The sequence below is a fragment of the Bos indicus genome, chromosome 6, assembly GCF_029378745.1.
Source record: "Bos indicus isolate NIAB-ARS_2022 breed Sahiwal x Tharparkar chromosome 6, NIAB-ARS_B.indTharparkar_mat_pri_1.0, whole genome shotgun sequence".
Lineage (NCBI taxonomy): Eukaryota > Metazoa > Chordata > Mammalia > Artiodactyla > Bovidae > Bos > Bos indicus.
In genome coordinates this window covers 106,194,318-106,212,780 of record NC_091765.1, presented here as the reverse complement: position 1 = coordinate 106,212,780, position 18,463 = coordinate 106,194,318, and the positions used below count along the sequence as shown (strand labels likewise).

The 18,463-nt window shown below is 39.2% G+C and overlaps 1 protein-coding gene across 2 annotated transcripts in view; it reads left to right on the top strand.

The window, feature by feature from the left end:
* The window catches only part of CLNK (cytokine dependent hematopoietic cell linker), a 220,744-nt gene extending 202,938 nt beyond the window's left edge, over nucleotides 1-17,806 (top strand). The window contains exon 19 of one of the 2 annotated variants that reach the window (XM_070791811.1): nucleotides 17,652-17,806. In XM_070791811.1, coding sequence (XP_070647912.1) covers nucleotides 17,652-17,699 — 48 coding nt within the window. In that variant the 3' untranslated portion in view covers nucleotides 17,700-17,806. Of the gene's footprint in view, nucleotides 1-1,827; nucleotides 12,534-17,651 lie in introns of those variants that run through there. The other variant, XM_019963100.2, reaches the window with a different exon arrangement.
* The last annotated feature ends 657 nt before the right edge of the window (nucleotides 17,807-18,463 follow it).

The following is an 18,463-nucleotide window of genomic DNA, read 5'->3' as shown; positions in this document are numbered from 1 at the left end:
GCCTGCAAACATTCCTGTGCTGGGCAGAGGGAGGATGTGCAAAATTAGAGAGAATCAAAAGTGTTAGTCGCTTAGCCATTCCTTTTTTCAGAGGATCTTCCCAACACAGGGATCAAAACTGGGTCTCCCACATTGCAGGCAGATCCTTTACCGTCTGAGCCACCAGGGAAGCCCAAGAGAATCAAAGTCGTCCCCAACACAGGTCCCTCCTTCACGCTGCACCATCTGGACTCAGCTCTGTTGGAACACTGGGTTCACAGGCCATAGGTAAAGTTGCATCAAGGAAGAAACTCATACACATCCAGAAAAACCAGTTTGCATTCCTGGTCCTGCCCCCAGCTGTGTGACCTCTGAGGAAGTTGCTTCCCACTCTGAGCTAGTTTCCTTGGCTCTTCAGGGAAGGTCCATTCCTGCCCTGCTCACTTCACAAAAAGTTACAGAAGGCAGGAATTCCTGTCTGTGTTCACATGTGCTCAACACCTGTCTTTGCACACAGGTCTTCCTCTGCTCTCAGTATCTTTAAATCCACCTTGTCCACTTAACTCACCCACACTGTATAGCCCATCTCAAGTCTGTATCTTCCACAAAGCACTTCCTGATTCCTCTATATTTGAAACCACCTTCCCTTCCATTAAGTCACCCCATCACTTTATCTGTACATCTCTAGAAACATAAAAGTGTAACATTCTGCTATTACCTGTTTATTGCATAAGAAATCCAGGTAAGAACACTAAATTGGCCAAGAACTACCAGGCCAAGCCCTGTGGTCATCAGTATTCTTCCTGATTAGTCTAGAATGCATCAGAACAAGAGGGGTGTACAGGAGAGAGGCTTCACTGCAGATGTTCCCATCAATTTAAAAAGTGGAGTCAAGACGTGATCATCCACATTTTAATTTGTCACAGTTGGGGGACAGGTAAGGGAGGCACCAGGGAGTCTTCATGGCTGACTGCAGTGTAATTAACCCATTTGAACTGCTTATCATAGGAACACAACGACAGAGTGGAAACTGACCAGTGTGACCTGATTCTGGTGAACAGTCCATGGGTGGGAAGCTTCGAGAACTGTGGAGGGTTCACTTCTGGTCACCCTCCTTACCTTAATCTTACCATTTATCATTCAAGAGCTTCTTTGCCACATCCTTTAAAAAAAAAAATCCACTTTCTCCAGGGGGAAAATGTGAGAGGGGAGGGATGAACTGGAAGACTGGAGTTAACACATACACACTACTACATATAAAATACATAACTAGTGAGGATGCACTGCAGAGCACAGGGAACTCTACTCAATCCTCCATAATGACCTATATGGGGAAAGAATCTAAAAGAATGGATATACGTGTATGTATAACCAATTCACTTTGATGTATACCTGAGGCTTATACAGCATTGTAAATCAACTGTTTGTTGCTATCATTGTTATTATTCAGTCGCTCAGTCATGTCCAACTCTGCAACCCCATGGACTATAGCATGCCAGTCTCCTCTGTCCTCCCCTATCTCCTGGAGTTTGCTCAGATTCACGTCCATTGAGTCAGAGATGCTATCTAACCACTGTACCCTCTGTTGCCCCAATCTGCTTTTGCTTTCAATCTTTCCCAGCATTAAGATCTTTATCTCCTATACTCCAATCAACTATATTCTAAGTCAACTATACTCCAATAATTTTTTTAAATCACTTCCTGATATACCTTTACAATCTAAAAAAAAAAAAAAAAAGTCAAATGAGTTACCCTCTTTCCTAAGTAAAATGAAGCATCTTAGGCTGTACTTTAACCTACACACACAAAGGTCCTAAATTTTCACTAACTTTCTCTTCTGTGTTTCAGAAGTTTGACTCGGTGGAAGCCATCATTGAACACTACAAGTATTTTCCTATTATACTTATTGACGGGAAAGATAAAACTGGGACCCACAGGGAGCAGTGTTACCTAACTCAGGCCCTCCCTGTCAACAGACACTTCTCACCTAGGTAGCCTGCTCATTGTTTCATCTTCAGATCAGTGGATCCAGTGCTTCTGTTATTTTTTCCTTTGTTTCAAAAAAGATTATTTTCTGTGACTTCAAGGGATTTCTTCTTTCATTTTGTAGAAAAAAAAAAAAAAACATTCTATCATGGAAACTGGAAAATCAACATGGTTTTGAAAGCTCACATCACAGAATAAACATGTATAAGATGGATGCAAAAAATAAAAAAAAAAAAACTGGTTTTTAAAAAATATCTTCCAAAGAAAAGAACTACAAACATGGTCATTATGCTCATGTTACAGATAAGCAACCAAGGTTAGAAGAAGCTATCGCTTCAGGGTTTGCAACTGGCACTTGACAAGTCTGGGTGAGAGTCCCCAAATCTATGATCCTTCTAGTACCTGGTGCTGTCCTCTTGATTTCAAAACTGTTTGGACTTGTGAATTCAGAATGTCTTTATGACTCCTTATGTTAAAGATGTAGGTGAATGTTAGCTCTCCTTTATTTGTAATTCTAGAAATTATAGGGAAGGATGTGGTATGAAAAAACAGATCACTTGTGAATACCACTTGAAGGACAGAAATCAGAAATGTTTTTAGTATGGTGTGAAATGGCTTTCCGCACAGCTCAACAGGTAAAGAATCCTCCTGCAGTGCAGGAGACACAGGACACATGGGTTCGATCCTTGGGTCAGGAAGATCCCCTGGAGGAGGAAATTGGCAACCCACTCCAGTATTCTTGCCTGGAGAATTCCATGGACAGAGCAAGTCTGTGGGGTCACGAAGAGTCAGACACAGCTGAGTGACTGATGCATACAGGTATGAAATGACCACAGTACCATTACCAGTCTACTCTGTTTAGAGTAGCTTTAAGCCCAATGGAATTAACAAATTCACAGTAAGGGAGTAAGGGAAAGGCTGAAGGAAAGTAGAATTTTTATAATTTGGATTGTGGACTTCCATTCAAAGGGAAAGAACTGTTCTCAAATTAGTGCCAGTGTCTTACAGGAACTTTGTACATAGCATGATATAGTTCCCCTCTCAATACTAAAAGGATTACATTTCATTCCTGTTTCATAACACAGATGAAGAAATAGGCTCAAAGACATCATTGATGTTACTCAATATAAGAGATCCCAGATTTTTATTATCGTTTTGCCTAGTTTCATCCAAACATATCTCCCCAGGTACACTCTCTGCCCTAGGCAATTTTATAATCAGGTTGAAAATTTTAAAAGAGACAGGAACACTTTGAAAATGCAGATTTATTCATGTTAAAATATATAAATAAACTCTTGTAGTGGCGTAAAGTTTATTAAAAAAAAAGAAAGAGTGCTGATTGAAATTAATAGAACACCATGAACTTCAAAAGTTTTCAAAACCTACATGTGAAATACATGGAATATTTATGTAACTGTAGTTTAGTTTTAAAGCAGAAGTAAAGCCAGAAAGAATGAGAAGGTAAGAGATATCAAAGGAAACAATGCAAGTGACATTTCCTGGGGAGCATGGAAACAGACTCTGCAGAGAGGACACAGGCTTGGGGGCAGAAAGAATCTTACCCTCACCCTGAAAAGCTATTGAAAGATTCCAGATAACTGATTCACTCCTTACTGGGGCCATGCCATTCCATGCTGTGTTCTCAAAAAATGTTTTGGAGTCTCCTCAAGCGTTATTATTAAAGTCCAAGAACATCAAGTGGTGATTGCTATTGTATAGGCTTATGTTTTTAAAAATCCTTTATTATTTCTTATTCATAAATGTATGTGATGAAGCTAAAAGAAAAAAGAAGAACCATCTTAAAATGCTCACAATGGCTTATACATATGAAAATTTCTGGAAAGAAATAGCTTTCTTAGTAGTGACAGAAGTTGCTTCAAAGAAGTGGGATTAGGGGACCATGCTAGTTGAGTCTTCCAGAACTCAGATGCCAAGATAGAAGTTAGATGTGCAAACATTTGTTGGAGATAATGACTAAGAGAGATTGAAAGGAGGAGGAACAGGAGTAGGTAGGAGAGACTTCAGGCTATGATGGAGGTCTGATACCTGTGAGAGGATAAGGGAAGAAGAGAGGAATGGCAAGAAAAGGCATCAGATTGAAATGCAGCTCTGGGAGGGGCTTGGTCAGCTCATTGGCAAGATCAGAGCAAAGACTGCCCACAGAGGACAGAGCCTGTGTTGTGCAGAAATGGCCATGTCTTAGTCAACACCATGCTAAGTCATGGCCAGAGGCTACCCAGGAAAACATGACCTTCACATGCTCTGGGAGACCCAGAAGGTGCTATCACTAGAGGCCAACAAATAACTTTTGATCAGCAAGTTCTTCCAAGAGCAATTCAAGGGGCTCACCTCCATGCCTGCCACAGTGACATTCTGATTTTCAGTGTTGATTGTAATAAGGACATTTTGCTTGTAGTAGATGACTAGAGAATAAGAATATATAAATGTCAAAGGTACTTTATTCTTACAACAGTTTGTAAAGAAGGCAAGGGCAGGTATTCTTATCCATTTTATAATTAAGGAAACTATGTCTCCTTGGCCAAAATCTTAGAATGACCTACTTGTGGCTAGAACCAAGGTCTTCATACACAATTTTCCTATTCAGTGTCTAGATATTTGTTGGATCTGTAATTGAAAGGTCAATGATTTGGGCTTGGCATGCCCAAATTTCAAAGAGTTTTAATCCCTTTTCAACCATTTTTTCAGTTGTCAAGTGTCACTTGAAACCTAGCTTCAATACAGTAGTGGAATTTTAGCTTTATCTGATCATAGCATCTATTCAAGATATTTCTTTTTGAGTAAATAATTTCCATTATGGATCAATTTATATCTTCCTCATATTTAATAATATCTTGTTAAAAGCAGTTGTTTGTGTATTTATGTATATTTGTTACTAGGCTTTCTTGTAGATGTTGGAATAATAGCAGTGAATTAAGTGGGAGAAACGGACAATAAATAAGTATATGATGAATAAGACAACCTTAAGTTAGTTCCCCATTTCTTTTATGTGTTTTCTTGACACTTTTCACTAACTGCTTGTGAGTGAGGCCAATATTAGATATTTTGATGAAACTCATTGAATTGGATTTAAAAAGTATTGAACCAGAAATTTTTAACATTTCCCAAAGAAAACTGCCCCTCTTGATATGTGTGTATAACCTTGTAACCATGTCATAGGTTAACTCTTCTGCTCAAATTACTATAGAGGAATGAAATTTTAACCCACTGTCAAATTTAGCTCACTGCTGGGTGTGTGTGTGTGTGTACACATACATTTTTGATAAGATAGTCTATAAAATAAATGATTGGCACAGTATTTCTGTATAGACTTTTCTATCTTGAGTAATATTTGTTCTAGCTAAGCATATTTTCAGTTTTTGTGGGTTTTTTTTTTTTTTTTTTTTTTTGCACATTGCAACTGTACTAACTTAAATGAAAGCAAATATGTAATTAAATGTCATATCTGTACCTGGGTATTAAGTTCAAAATATAGTTTAATTTTGTTTGATTCATGCTCTATTATCTCTCAAAGCCCTTTTGAAATCATATTTAGAGTTAATTTATGAGAAATTTTCTAGAACAATTTTTGACATGTTAGATTTGAGACATAAAGGCCAAAAAGACCTAATCTCTGTGCTGGAGGGTTAAAAGCCTGGCAGGCAAGATACACACATAGTTAAAATCATGCAGTGCAGAATAATAGATTTGGTCATTGTCTCCCTTGAACCACCATTGCACTGGTAGGCCTGGGCGTAATCAAGGAAAACTGCCCAGGGCTGATGTCCAAGCAGAGAGTTAAAAAATGATGGCCTAAACTGCAAGTTTTAGAATTCCAAATATGTCATCAGTTGATTTTTGAGTATTCTTATCTTTGTTGTTGTTCAGTCGCTCAGTCATGTTGGACTCTTTGAGACCACATGGACTGCAGCATGCAAAGCTTCCTTGCCCTTCACTATCTCCAGGAGTTTGCTCAGATTCATGTCCATCAAGTCGATGATACCATCCAACCATCTCATCCTTCACCACCCACTTTTCTTCCTGTCCTCAATCTTTCCCAGCATCAGGGTCTTTTCCAATGAGTCAGCTCTTCTCATCAGGTGGCCCAAGTATTGCAGGTTCAGCTTCAGCATCAGTCTTTCCAATGACTATTCAGGGTCAACTTCCTTTAGGATTGACTGGTTTGATTTCCTTGCAAAGGGACTCTCAAGCGACTTCTCCAACACCACAATTCAAAAGCATCCATTCTTCGGCACTCAGCCTTATTTATGGTCCAACTCTCACATCAGTATGTGACTACTGGAAAAACCATAGCTTTGACTATATGGACTTCTGTTGGCAAACTGATGTCTCTGCTTTTTAATATGCTGTTTAGTTTCATCATAGCTTTCTTTTCAAGGATCAAGTGTTCTTTAATTTCGTGGCTGTAGTCCTTGTCCACAGTGATTTTAGAGTCCAAGAAAAGAAAATCTGCCACTGTTTACACTTTTTCCCATTCTATTTGTGATGGGACCAGATGCCATGATCTGAGTTTTTTGAATGTTGAGTTCCAGATCAGCTTCTTCACTCTCCTTTCACTCTCATCAAGAGGCTCTTTAGTTCCTCTTTGCTTTCTGCCATTAGGGTGGTATCATCTGCATATCTGAAGTTGTTATTTCTCCCAGCAATCTTGATTCTAGCTTGTGATTCATCCAGTATGGCATGATGCACTCTGCACATACTTAAATAAGCAGGGTGACAGTATACAGCCTTTACATACTCCTCTCCCAATTCTGAAGCAGTCTGTTGTTCTGTGTGTGGATCTAACTGTTGCTTCTTAACCCACATACAGGTGGCCTCAGGAGACTCTTTTCTTTAGGGTATTATTCTAGGTCATTCGTGTAGTAGTGAAGCAGTAACCTGTTGAATGGGTAAGTGAACACAACAGAAATAGAGGCAGTTTCCCTGGGAAAGGACAGATGACTTATTAAGTGGGTTTGGGGAAGTTTCAACTATTAGTTGGAACCCTGTGGTGCAGGTACCCTACAGTTAGCTTTTTTATTGTAATGTTAATGCCTAACATTAAATCTTTGATTGCTGAGGCATCCATTTCAAAGACATCCATGTCAGAAAAAAGCACACTGCCATCTACACCACTAGATAAAGAGCCAGGCTGCCCCATCCAGATGTACCCCTTTCTGGAAAGTTCTGGTGGACCTAGATAACTGACTCTTTGACCCACTGCTTGCTTTTCCCTTCCTGTGCTTTAATTCCTGCTCTTCTGTTTTAATTTCACCAATAAGGAGTGAACCCTCAAAGCTCCATGTACCACCTCATCATTCCCAATAAAAGCAGAGAGACTCCCAGACCCACACATTCATTCTCTCTCTCCCTACCCCCAGGACCTTGCTAACTGGTCCAGGGCATGGCTTGTACCCTCCAGGACATATGAGTAATAAACCTTGCTTTTTCAAAGTTCTCTTACAATGGTTGCTAAGGTATGTCTTGTGATCATAAGAATCACAAGCCCTGGTACAGTCTCATGATTGGCTTCAGTTGGGGAAATGTCTGTGAGGCTTGCCACAAGTAGCCCAGAGGAGTGCCCTCTGCCATTTCTAAAAAGTATCATCACTATGGATAGGCTGAGATCAACCCAAAAGAAACATATATCAGTGCAGCATTTGGAAAGCAATTTCACAATACTTAGTAAAATATAAAACATGTGTACCACTGCAATAAGACTTTCAATTAAAACATGGCTAAACAGGAACTTATATTTGATTCGTCTGGAAATTCTACTATAATAACAATGAAAGAATTGAAAAGACAAAAACATAGGATAAAAAGAACAGAAAAAAAAATGAGAGAAGAGGATGTCAACAAAATTTCAGATGAGAGAATTAAATGGACAAATAGTAACTGAGTTAACAACAACAGCAAGCTGAAATGTAAGCACTCTAGGAGGAAATTCAACAACAAACAAGCTTGTTTCTCTCCAGTGAAAAAAATGCACAACCTAAAAGTTAAGACATTCTGCAGTCTGAAGTCTAGTGGGCCTTAGGAAGCATCGCTACGAACAAAGCCAGTGGAAGTGATGCAACTCCAGCTGAGCTATTTCAAGTCCTATTAGATGATGCTGTGGAAGTGCGGCACTCAATATGCCAGTAAATTTGGAAAACTCAGCAGTGGTCACAGGACTGGGAAAGGTCTGTTTTCATTCCAATCCCAAAGAAAACCAATGCCAAAGAATGCTCAAACCACCGCACAATTGCACTCATCTCACACACTAGAAAAGTAATGCTCAAAATTCTCTAAGCCATTCTTCAGCAATACGTGAACTGTGAACTTCCAGATGTTCAAGCTGGTTTTAGAAAAGGCATAGGAACCAGAGATCAAATTGCCAACATCTACTGGATCATCAAAAAAGCAAGAGAGTTCCAGCAAAACATCTCCTTCTGCTTTATTGACTGTGCCAAAGCCTTTGAATGTGTGGATCACAATAAACTGTGGAAAATTCTGAAAGAGATGGGAATACCAAAACACCTTACCTGCCTCCTGAGAAATCTGTATGCAGGTCAAGAAGCAAGAGTTAGAACCAGACATGGAACAACAGACTGATTCCAAATTGGGAAAGGAATACATCAAGGCTGTATATTGTCACCTTGCTTATTTAACTTATATGCAGAGTACATCATGCAAAATGCCAGGCTGGATGAAGCACAAGCTAGAATCAAGATTGCCAGGAGAAATATCAATAACCTCAGATATGCAGATGACACCACCCTTATATCAGAAAGCAAAGAGGAATTAAAGAGCCTCTTGATGAAGGTGAAAGAGGAGAGTGAAAAAGTTGGCTTAAAGCTCAACATTCAGAAAACTAAGATCATGGCATCCAGTCCCATCACTTCACAGCAAATAGATGGGGAAACAATGGAAACAGTGACAGACTTTATTTTCTTGGGCTTCAGAATCACTGCATATGGTGACTGCAGCCATGAAATTAAAAGATGCTTCCTCCTTGGAAGAAAAGCTATGACCACCAACCTAGACAGCATATTAAAAGTCAGAGACATCACTTTGCTGACAAAGGTCTGTCTAGTCAAAGTTATGGGGTTTTTCCAGTACTCATGTATGGATGTGAGAGTTGGACCATAAAGAAAGCTGAGCACTGAAAAATGGATGCTTTTGAATTGTGGTGTCGGAGAAGACTCTTGAGAGTCCCTTAGACTGCAAGGAGATCAAACCAGTCAACCCTAAAGGAAATCAGTCCTGAATATTCATTGGAAGGACTGATGCTGAAGCTAAAGCTCCAATACTTTGGCCACCTGATGTGAAGAACTGATTCATTGGAAAAGACCCAGATGCTGGGAAAGACTGAAGGCAAGAGGAGAGGGGGAAGACAGAGGATGAGATGGTTGGGTGGCATCACCAACTTGATGGACATGAGTTTAAGTCAGCTCCAGGAGTTGGTGATAGACAGGTAAGCCTGGCATTCTGCAGTCCATGGGGTTGCAAAGAGTGAGCTACAACTTAGCAACTGAACAACAACAACAGTGGAGGTATGTTAAAGGGACATAAAAGCCAACTGAATATAACAATTTTAACAAGAAAATACAATCAAAAGTATAAGAGAAATATTCACAAGTACACATTGATAAAAGTAAATGATAGAAAATAAAATAAATTTCACATACAGAAGAACTTCCAATAATTTATATAGATACTCCACCCTCAAAAAGGTTAATCACAACTCACCACTACTTAAGCTTGGACTGTACATGGTAACTTCCTTCCTAAGAGTACTTTATGGAAAGGGTGGGTGGGGGAATGAATAATCTACAATGGAGAAATCTAAGAAACACTACCTTAGCCAGGTGATCAAGTTTATCATCATCCATGACAAGTCCTGTTGATTGATAACACTCACCCTTGATATCACATACTGAGAATGGCACTTTATGTTATTCTTTCCAAAAGCCAGTAACCACAGTCTAATCAGGAGAAAAATATCAGACAAATTCAAAGTCACATTCTGCAAAATACCTGACCAGTACATAAAACTGTACAATAAAAATGAATACAACATTGTAAAGCAACTATACTCCAATAAAAATTTTAAAAACAAAACAATAACAAGAAAGTCTGAGAAATTATCACAACCTATAAGAGTTTAAGAACACGTGAGGGATTAGGAATCCTGGATGGGATCCTGGGAAAGAAAAATTACAAAAGGTAAAACCCGAAGAAATTTAAATGGATATGAACATTATTTACTAATAATGTATATTAATATTGGTTAGGAGCAGCAGCTGCACTTTGCTAGAGCAGCCATGAAGAGATACCCCACGTCCAAGGTAAGAGAAAGCCAAGTTAGATGGTAGGTGTTGCAAGAGGGCATCAGAGGGCAGACACACTGAAACCATACTCACAGAAAACTAGTCAATCTAATCACACCAGGACCACAGCCTTGTCTAACTCAATGAAACTAAGCCATGCCTGTGGGGCCACCCAAGAAGGGTGGGCATGGTGGACAGGGCTGACAGAATGTGGTCCACTGGAGAAGGGAATGGCAAACCACTTCAGTATTCTTGCCTTGAGAACCCCATGAACAGTATGAAAAGGCAAAATGATAGGATACTGAAAGAGGAACTCCCCAGGTCGGTAGGTGCCCAATTTGCTACTAGAGATCAGTGGAGAAATAACTCTAGAAAGAATGAAGGGATGGAGCCAAAGCAAAAACCATACCCAGTTGTGGATGTGACTGGTGATAGAACCAAGGTCCGATGCTGTAAAGAGCAATATTGCATAGGAACCTGGAATGTCAGGTCCATGAATCAAGGCAAATCGGAAGTGGTCAAATAGGAGATGGTAAGAGTGAACGTCGACATTCTAGGAATCAGTGAACTAAAATGGACTGGAATTGGTGAATTTAACTCAGATGACCATTATATCTACTACTGCAGGCAGTATACAATGTTGTATACGAATACAATGTTGTATTCATTTTTACTGTACAGTTTTGTGTACTGGAATCCCTTAGAAGAAATGGAGTAGCCATCATGGTCAACAAGAGAATCCAAATTGCGGTACTTGGATGCAATCTCAAAAACGACAGAATGATCTCTGTTCGTTTCCAACACAAATCATTCAATATCACAGTAATCCAAGTCTATGCCCCAACCAGTATTGCTGAAGAAGCTGAAGTTGAACGGTTCTATGAAGACCTACAAGACCTTTTAGAACTAACACCCAAAAAAGATGTCCTTTTCATTATAGGGGACTGGAATGCAAAAGTAGGAAGTCAAGAAACACCTGGAGTAACAGGCAAATTTGGCCTTGGAATATGGAATGAAGCAGGGCAAAGACTAATAGAGTTTTGCCAAGAAAATGCACTGGTCATAGCAAACACCCTCTTCCAACAACACAAGAGAAGACTCTACACATGGACATCACCAGATGGTCAACAGCAAAATCAGATTGATTATATTCTTTGCAGCCAAAGATGGAGAAGCTCTATACAGTCAACACAAACAAGACCAGGAGCTGACTGTGGCTCAGATCATGAACTCCTTATTGCCAAATTCAGACTTAAATTGAAGAAAGTAGGGAAAACCACAAGACCATTCAGGTATGACCTAAATCAAATCCCTTATGAGTATACAGTGGAAGTGAGAAATAGATTTAAGGGACTAGATCTGATAGATAGAGTGCCTGAAGAACTATGGATGGAGGTTCGTGACATTGTACAGGAGACAGGGATCAAGTCCATCCCCATGGAAAAGAAATGCAAAAAAGCAAAATGGCTGTCTGAAGAGGGCTTCCAAATAGCTGTGAAAAGAAGAGAAGCAAAAAGCAAAGGAAAAAAGGAAAGATATAAGCATCTGAACGCAGAGTTCCAAAGAATAGCTAGAAGAGATAAGAAAGTCTTCCTGAGAAATCAATGCAAAGAAATAGAGGAAAAGAACAGAATGGGAAAGACTAGAGATCTCTTCAAGAAAATCAGAGATACCAAGAGAACATTTCATGCAAAGATAGGCTCAATAAAGGACAGAAATGGACCTAACAGAAGCAGAAGATATTAAGAAGAGGTGGCAAGAATACACAGAAGAAATGTACAAAAGAGATCTGCATGACCCAGATAATCACGATGGTGTGATCACTGATCTAGAGCCAGACATCCTGGAATGTGAAGTCAAGTGGGCCTTAGAAAGCATCACTACGAACAAAGCTAGTGGAGGTGATGGAATTCCAGTTGAGATATTCCAAATCCTGAAAGATGATGCTGTGAAAGTGCTGCACTCAATATGCCAGCAAATTTGGAAAATTCAGCAGTGGCCACAGGACTGGAAAAGGTCAGTTTTCATTCCAATCCCAAAGAAAGGCAATGCCAAAGAATGCTCAAACTACTGCACAACTGCACTCATCTCACATGCTAGTAAAGTAATGCTCAAAATTCTCCAAGCCAGGCTTCAGCAATACGTGAACCGTGAACTTCCAGATGTTCAAGCTGGTTTTAGAAAAGGCAGAGGAACCAGAGACCAAATTGCCAACATCCGCTGGATCATTGAAAAAGCAAGAGAGTTCCAGAAAAACATCTATTTCTGCTTTATTGACTATGCCAAAGCCTTTGACTGTGTGGATCACAATAAACTGTGGAAAATTCTGAAAGAGATGGGAATACCAGACCACCTGACCTGCCTCTTGAGAAACTTATATGCAAGTCAGGAAGCAATAGTTAGAACTGGACATGGAACAACAGACTGGTTCCAAATAGGAAAAGGAGTATGTCAAGGCTGTATATTGTCACCCTGCTTATTTAACTTCTATGACAAGTACATCATGAGAAACACTGGGCTGGAAGAAGCACAACCTGGAGTCAAGATTGCCGGGAAAAATATTAATAACCTCAGATATGCAGATGACACCACCCTTATTGAAGAAAGTGAAGAGGAACTAAAAAGTCTCTTGATGAAAGTGAAAGTGGAGAGTGAAAAAGTGGGCTTAAGGCTCAACATTCAGAAGATGAAGATCATGGCATCTGGTTCCACCACTTCATGGGAAATAGATGGGGAAACAGTGAAACAGTGGCAGACTTTATTTCGGGGGGCTCCAAAATCACTGCAGATGGTGACTGCAGCCATGAAATTAAAAGACGCTTACTCCTTGGAAGGAAAGTTATGACCAACCTAGATAGCACACTCAAAAGCAGAGACATTACTTTGCCACAAAAGGTCCGTCTAGTCAAGGCTATGGTTTTTCCAGTAGTCATGTATGGATGTGAGAGTTGGACTGTGAAGAAAGCTGAGTGCCAAGGAATTGATGCCTTTGAACAGTGGTGTTGGAGAAAACTCTCGAGAGTCCCTTGGACTGCAAGGAGATCCAACCAGTCCATTCTGAAGGAGATCAGCCCTGGGATTTCTTTGGAAGGAATGATGCTGAAGCTGAAACTCCAGTATTTTGGCCACCTCGTGTGAAGAGTTGACTCATTGGAAAAGTCTCTGATGCTGGGAGGGATTGGGGGCAGGAGGAGAAGGGGACGACAGAGGATGAGATGGCTGGATGGCATCACTGACTCGATGGACACGAGTCTGAGTGACTCCGGGAGTTGGTGATGGACAGGGAGGCCTGGCGTGCTGCAATTCATGGGGTCGCAAAGAGTCTGACATGACTGAGCGACTGAACTGAACTGAGTATTGGTTCATTCTTTGTACAAATATGTTTGAAATATATAAATCTTATTAATGTATGTTCTTAGCAACAGAAGTAACTGAGAGTGGAATATAGGAGAATTCTCTTTACTATCTTTATATATTTTCTATAGGCCAGAAAACTATTTTAAAGCAAAAAAATTAATTAAAAAAAAGACAATTAATATATAGATTGGCTGAATGGATTAAAGAACAAGATATATTTCTACACTTTCTATAAGAGACTTACTTTAGATCCAAGTAAACACATCAGCTAAAAGTGAAATATTAGGAAAAGGTATTTCATGTAAGTGACTTTTCATGTAAATGTCCTTTCTCCAGTGTTTAGTCTTTGTTTTCTTTTTGAAGGTCATTTGATTATCTCTGCAAAGCTTTATTGGTGGGCTCTCAATTCTGCTACACTGGTCTGTAAATCCATCTTTATGGCAGTATCACACTGTTTTAATTACCGTTATTTTGTAGTATGTTTTGAAATCAGGAAGAGCAGGGCCTCCAACTTTTGTTCTTTTTCAAGATTCTTTCAACTATTTGGGATCTCTTGAGATTTCTTATGAATGTTAGCTTTTTTTTTTTTCCTACTTCTGCAAAAAATGCCATTGGGATTTTGATAGAGATTGTGTTTATTGAACCTGTAGATCATTATGAGTAGTATGGACATTTTAATAGTATTGAATCATCCAATTCATAAGATACAAGATGTCTTTCCATTTATTTGTATCTTCTTTGATTTTTGTTAGTAATATGTTGTCATTTTCATTGTACAGGTCTTTTACATCTTTGGGTAAGATTTATCTTAAGTATTTTATTCTTTTTGATGCTATTGTAAATGAGATTACTTTCCCCGTTTCCTTTTCAATTTTTCATTGTTAGTGTATAGAAACACAACTGATGTTTGGAAAACTGGGTATTCAGAAAAGAATGAAGTTGGACCCTCATCTTAGACCACATAAAAAAATTAACTCAAACAGATTATAGAACTAAACATAAGACCTAAAACTATAAAATTCCTGGAAGAAAACATAGTAGAAAAGCTTCCTGACATTGGATCTGACAATGGTTTCTTGGATATGACACCATAAACAGCAACAAAAGCAAAAACAAATGTGACTACATCAAACTTTAAAAGTTCTATGCAACAAAGGAAGGAATAAACAGAGTGAAAGGGAAACCTACAGAATGGGAGAAAATATTTGCAAACCATGTGTACCTGGTCAGAAGCAAACATCCAGATTATATATAAAACTCCTACAATGCAACAATAACAACAGCAAACAAATAACCTGATTTTAAAATGGGCATGGGACTTGAATAGACATGTCTACAAAGAATATATATAAATGGTCAACAAGCATATGGAAACATCACTAATCATCAGTATCACTAATCATCACAGAGATGCGAGTCAAAATCTCACACCCATTAGTATGCTATCTAAAACATAGAAATAACGAATGCTGGTGAGAATGCAAAGGAATTGGAACACTGTGCACTGTTTGTGGGAATGTAAAAGGGTTTGGACCATAAAGAAAGCTGAGCACTGAAATACTGACGCTCTTGAATTGTGGTGTTGGAAAAGACTCTTGAGAGTCCCTTGGACTGCAAGGAGATCCAACCAGTAAATCCTCAAGGAAATCAGTCTTGAATATTCATTGGAAGGACTGATGCTGAAACTGAAGCTCCAATACTTTGGCCACATGATGCGAAAAACTGACTCATTGGAAAAGACCCTAATGCTGGCAAAGAGTGAAGGTAGGAGGAGAAGGGGACAACAGGGGATGAGATGGTTGCATGGCATCACCGACTCAATGGACATGAGTTTGAACAAGCTCCGGGAGTTAGTGATGAAGCCTGGAGTGCTGTAGTCCATGGGGTCACAAAGAGTCCGACACAACTGACCGACTGAACGGAACTGAAAAAAAGTTTGGCTGGTATGGTAAATAGTTTGGAGTTTGCTCCAATAATTATAAGTAGACTTACCATATGATCCAGAGCTTCCCAGGTGGCTCAGTGGTAAAGAATCTGCCTGCCAATACATGAGACCTTGGAGACACAAGTTCAATCCCTGGGTTGGGAAGATCCCCTAGAGAAGAAAATGGCAACCCATTCCAGTATTCTTGCCTGAAAAATTCCGTGGACAGAGGAGTCTGGAGGGCAACAGTCCATAGGGTTGCAAACTGAGCAACTGAGCACACACATATGATCCAGCAAACTCATTTCTTTGTATACACACAAAATAATTGAAAACAGGATCTTGAAGAGATATTTGCACATCCATATTCACTGCAGCACTGTTTACAATAGTCAAGAGGCAGAAGTAATCTAAATGCCCATCAGTAAATGAAGAGAGAAAGTAAATGTGGTATATCCATACAATGGAATATTATTCAGCTTCAAAAAGTAATGAAATTCTGTCACACTGTATGACATGGATGAATCTTGAGAGCTTATGCTAAGTGAAATAAGCTAGTCAAAAAATACAAATAAAATAATTCATGATACCACTGGTAAGAAATATATCTAAAGTAGTCAAATTCATAGAAACAAAAAGTAGAATGCGGTTACGAGGAGCTGAGAGGAAGAAGGAAATGGGGAGCTAATTTTTAATGAGTACAGACTTTCAGTTTTGCAAGATGAAAAAGTTCTAGATATCTGTTGCACAGCTACTGCTACTGTTAAGTCACTACAGTCGTGTCCGACTCTGTGCGACCCCAGAGACGGAAGCCCACCAGGCTCCCCCGTCCCTGGGATTCTCCAGGCAAGAACACTGGAGTGGGTTGCCATTTCCTTCTCCAATGCGTGAAAGTGAAAAGGGAAAGGGAAGTCGCTCAGTTGTGTCTGACTCTTAGTGACCCCATGGACTGCAGCCTACGAGGCTCCTCTGTCCATGGGATTTTCCAGGCAAGAGTACTGGAGTGGGGTGCCATTGCCCTCTCCGATCTGTTGCACAAAAATGTGTTAATGGTTACATCACTGTACTGTATATTTAAAAGCAGTTATGATAGTGAATTTTATGTTATGTGCATTTATCACAATTGTAAATAAATGAAAAAACAATTTACAAAATGTGTGACCAAAAAACAACTGACAAAATTGACATATAGCTAGATAAATAGATAGATATAATGGTAAGTATCTCAGGACTCAGTAGGATTTACCCTAGGATTGCAATGCTGATGTAATATTTGAAAACCAATGTAATTTGCCACATTAACAAATTAAGTGAGAGAATTACTTGACCATATCAACAACTGCACAAAAAGTATTTGGAAATAATTCACCACAATTCATAGTAAAACTACTGTGTGCATGAATGCTCAGTCATGTCTGACTCTTTGTGACCCAATGGACCATGGCCCACCAGGCTCTTCTGTCAATGGAATTTTCCAGACAAGAATACTGGAGTGATTGCCATTACCTCCTCCAGGGGATCTTCCCGACCCAGGGATTGAATCTGCACCTCCTATATCTCCTGCATTGTAGGTAGGTTCTTTACCACTTGAGCCAAAACCCTTCAGTTAAAGAAGAGTATTAGTCACTCAGTCATGCCTGACTCTGCAACTCCATAATTGAATCTGAGTCTCCCACAATTAAATTTAAAAGCTTTTGCACAGCAGAGAATGTCCTGGTGGTCCAGTGGTTAGGACTCCATGCTTTCATTGTCAAGGGCCCAGGTTTAATCCCTTTATCAGGGAACTAGGATCCCATAAACTACGAGGCCAAAAAAGAAGAAGAAACAAAGGCGGGGTGGGGGGGGGAGGGGGGAAGCATTTGCACAGCAAAAGAAACCATAAACAAAATGAAAAGATAATCCACAGAATGGGAAAAAGTATTTGCATATGTTTTGTGACTTAAATGGCTCACTTATGTGTAAGTAGTGTGAAGGGCACTTATTACTTTAAAAAACATAGGAGAAAATCTGGTATGGCAAGAAAAGACCTAGAGAATTCTGCTAATGTTTCTGAATCTGTTCTTGCTTCATTCATGTAATTTGACTACTTCTAGAAATGGCAACCCATTCCAGTATTCATGTCTGGGAAATCCCATGGATAGAGGAGCCTGGCAGACTACAGTCTATGGAATCACAAAGAGGTGGACATGACTGAAGTGACTTTGCACAGCCTTTGATTTATTAATAAAGCTTAATACTTTTTAACATTTCTGATTTGGTATGTCTGCTTTGATAACCTGATCTTTGTCTTATCTCAAATATCAGAAATAGGTAAAGATATGTACTTTCACAACTTCTTTTCATCATTGTACTGGAGGTTCTAGCTAGAACCTAAATGTGTAATAAGACAAGAAAAAATAATAAATACAAGGCATAGAGATAAGAAAGGAGACAGTAAAGTTGTCTTTATTCAAAGATAACATGTTCCTATATGTCAAAAAACCCTAAGATCTATAAAACAAACTACTAGAACAACAACTTTAGCAATGCCAAAGGATAGAAGGTCTCTACAAAAAGTAATTGTATTTCTATATCATAGAAACTATTGGTTGGAAAACAAATTTTAATTCCATTTTGAATAGTATTAATATATTTAACAAAAAGTTAAATAAAAATATACAGTATATATCCACTAAAAACGAAAATAATTGCTGAGAGAAATTAAAGAGGACCTAGATAAATGAAGAGAGGTGCCATATTCAGAGACTAGAAGACTATACTGTTAACACATCACTTTCCCATACCTATATAAAAATCCTAGCAGATCTCCATAGAAGTTGAAAAGGTAATTCTAAAATTCATCCGAGGAGCTTCCCTCGTGGCTCAGTGGTAATGAATCCACCTGCCAGTGCAGGAAACACAGGTT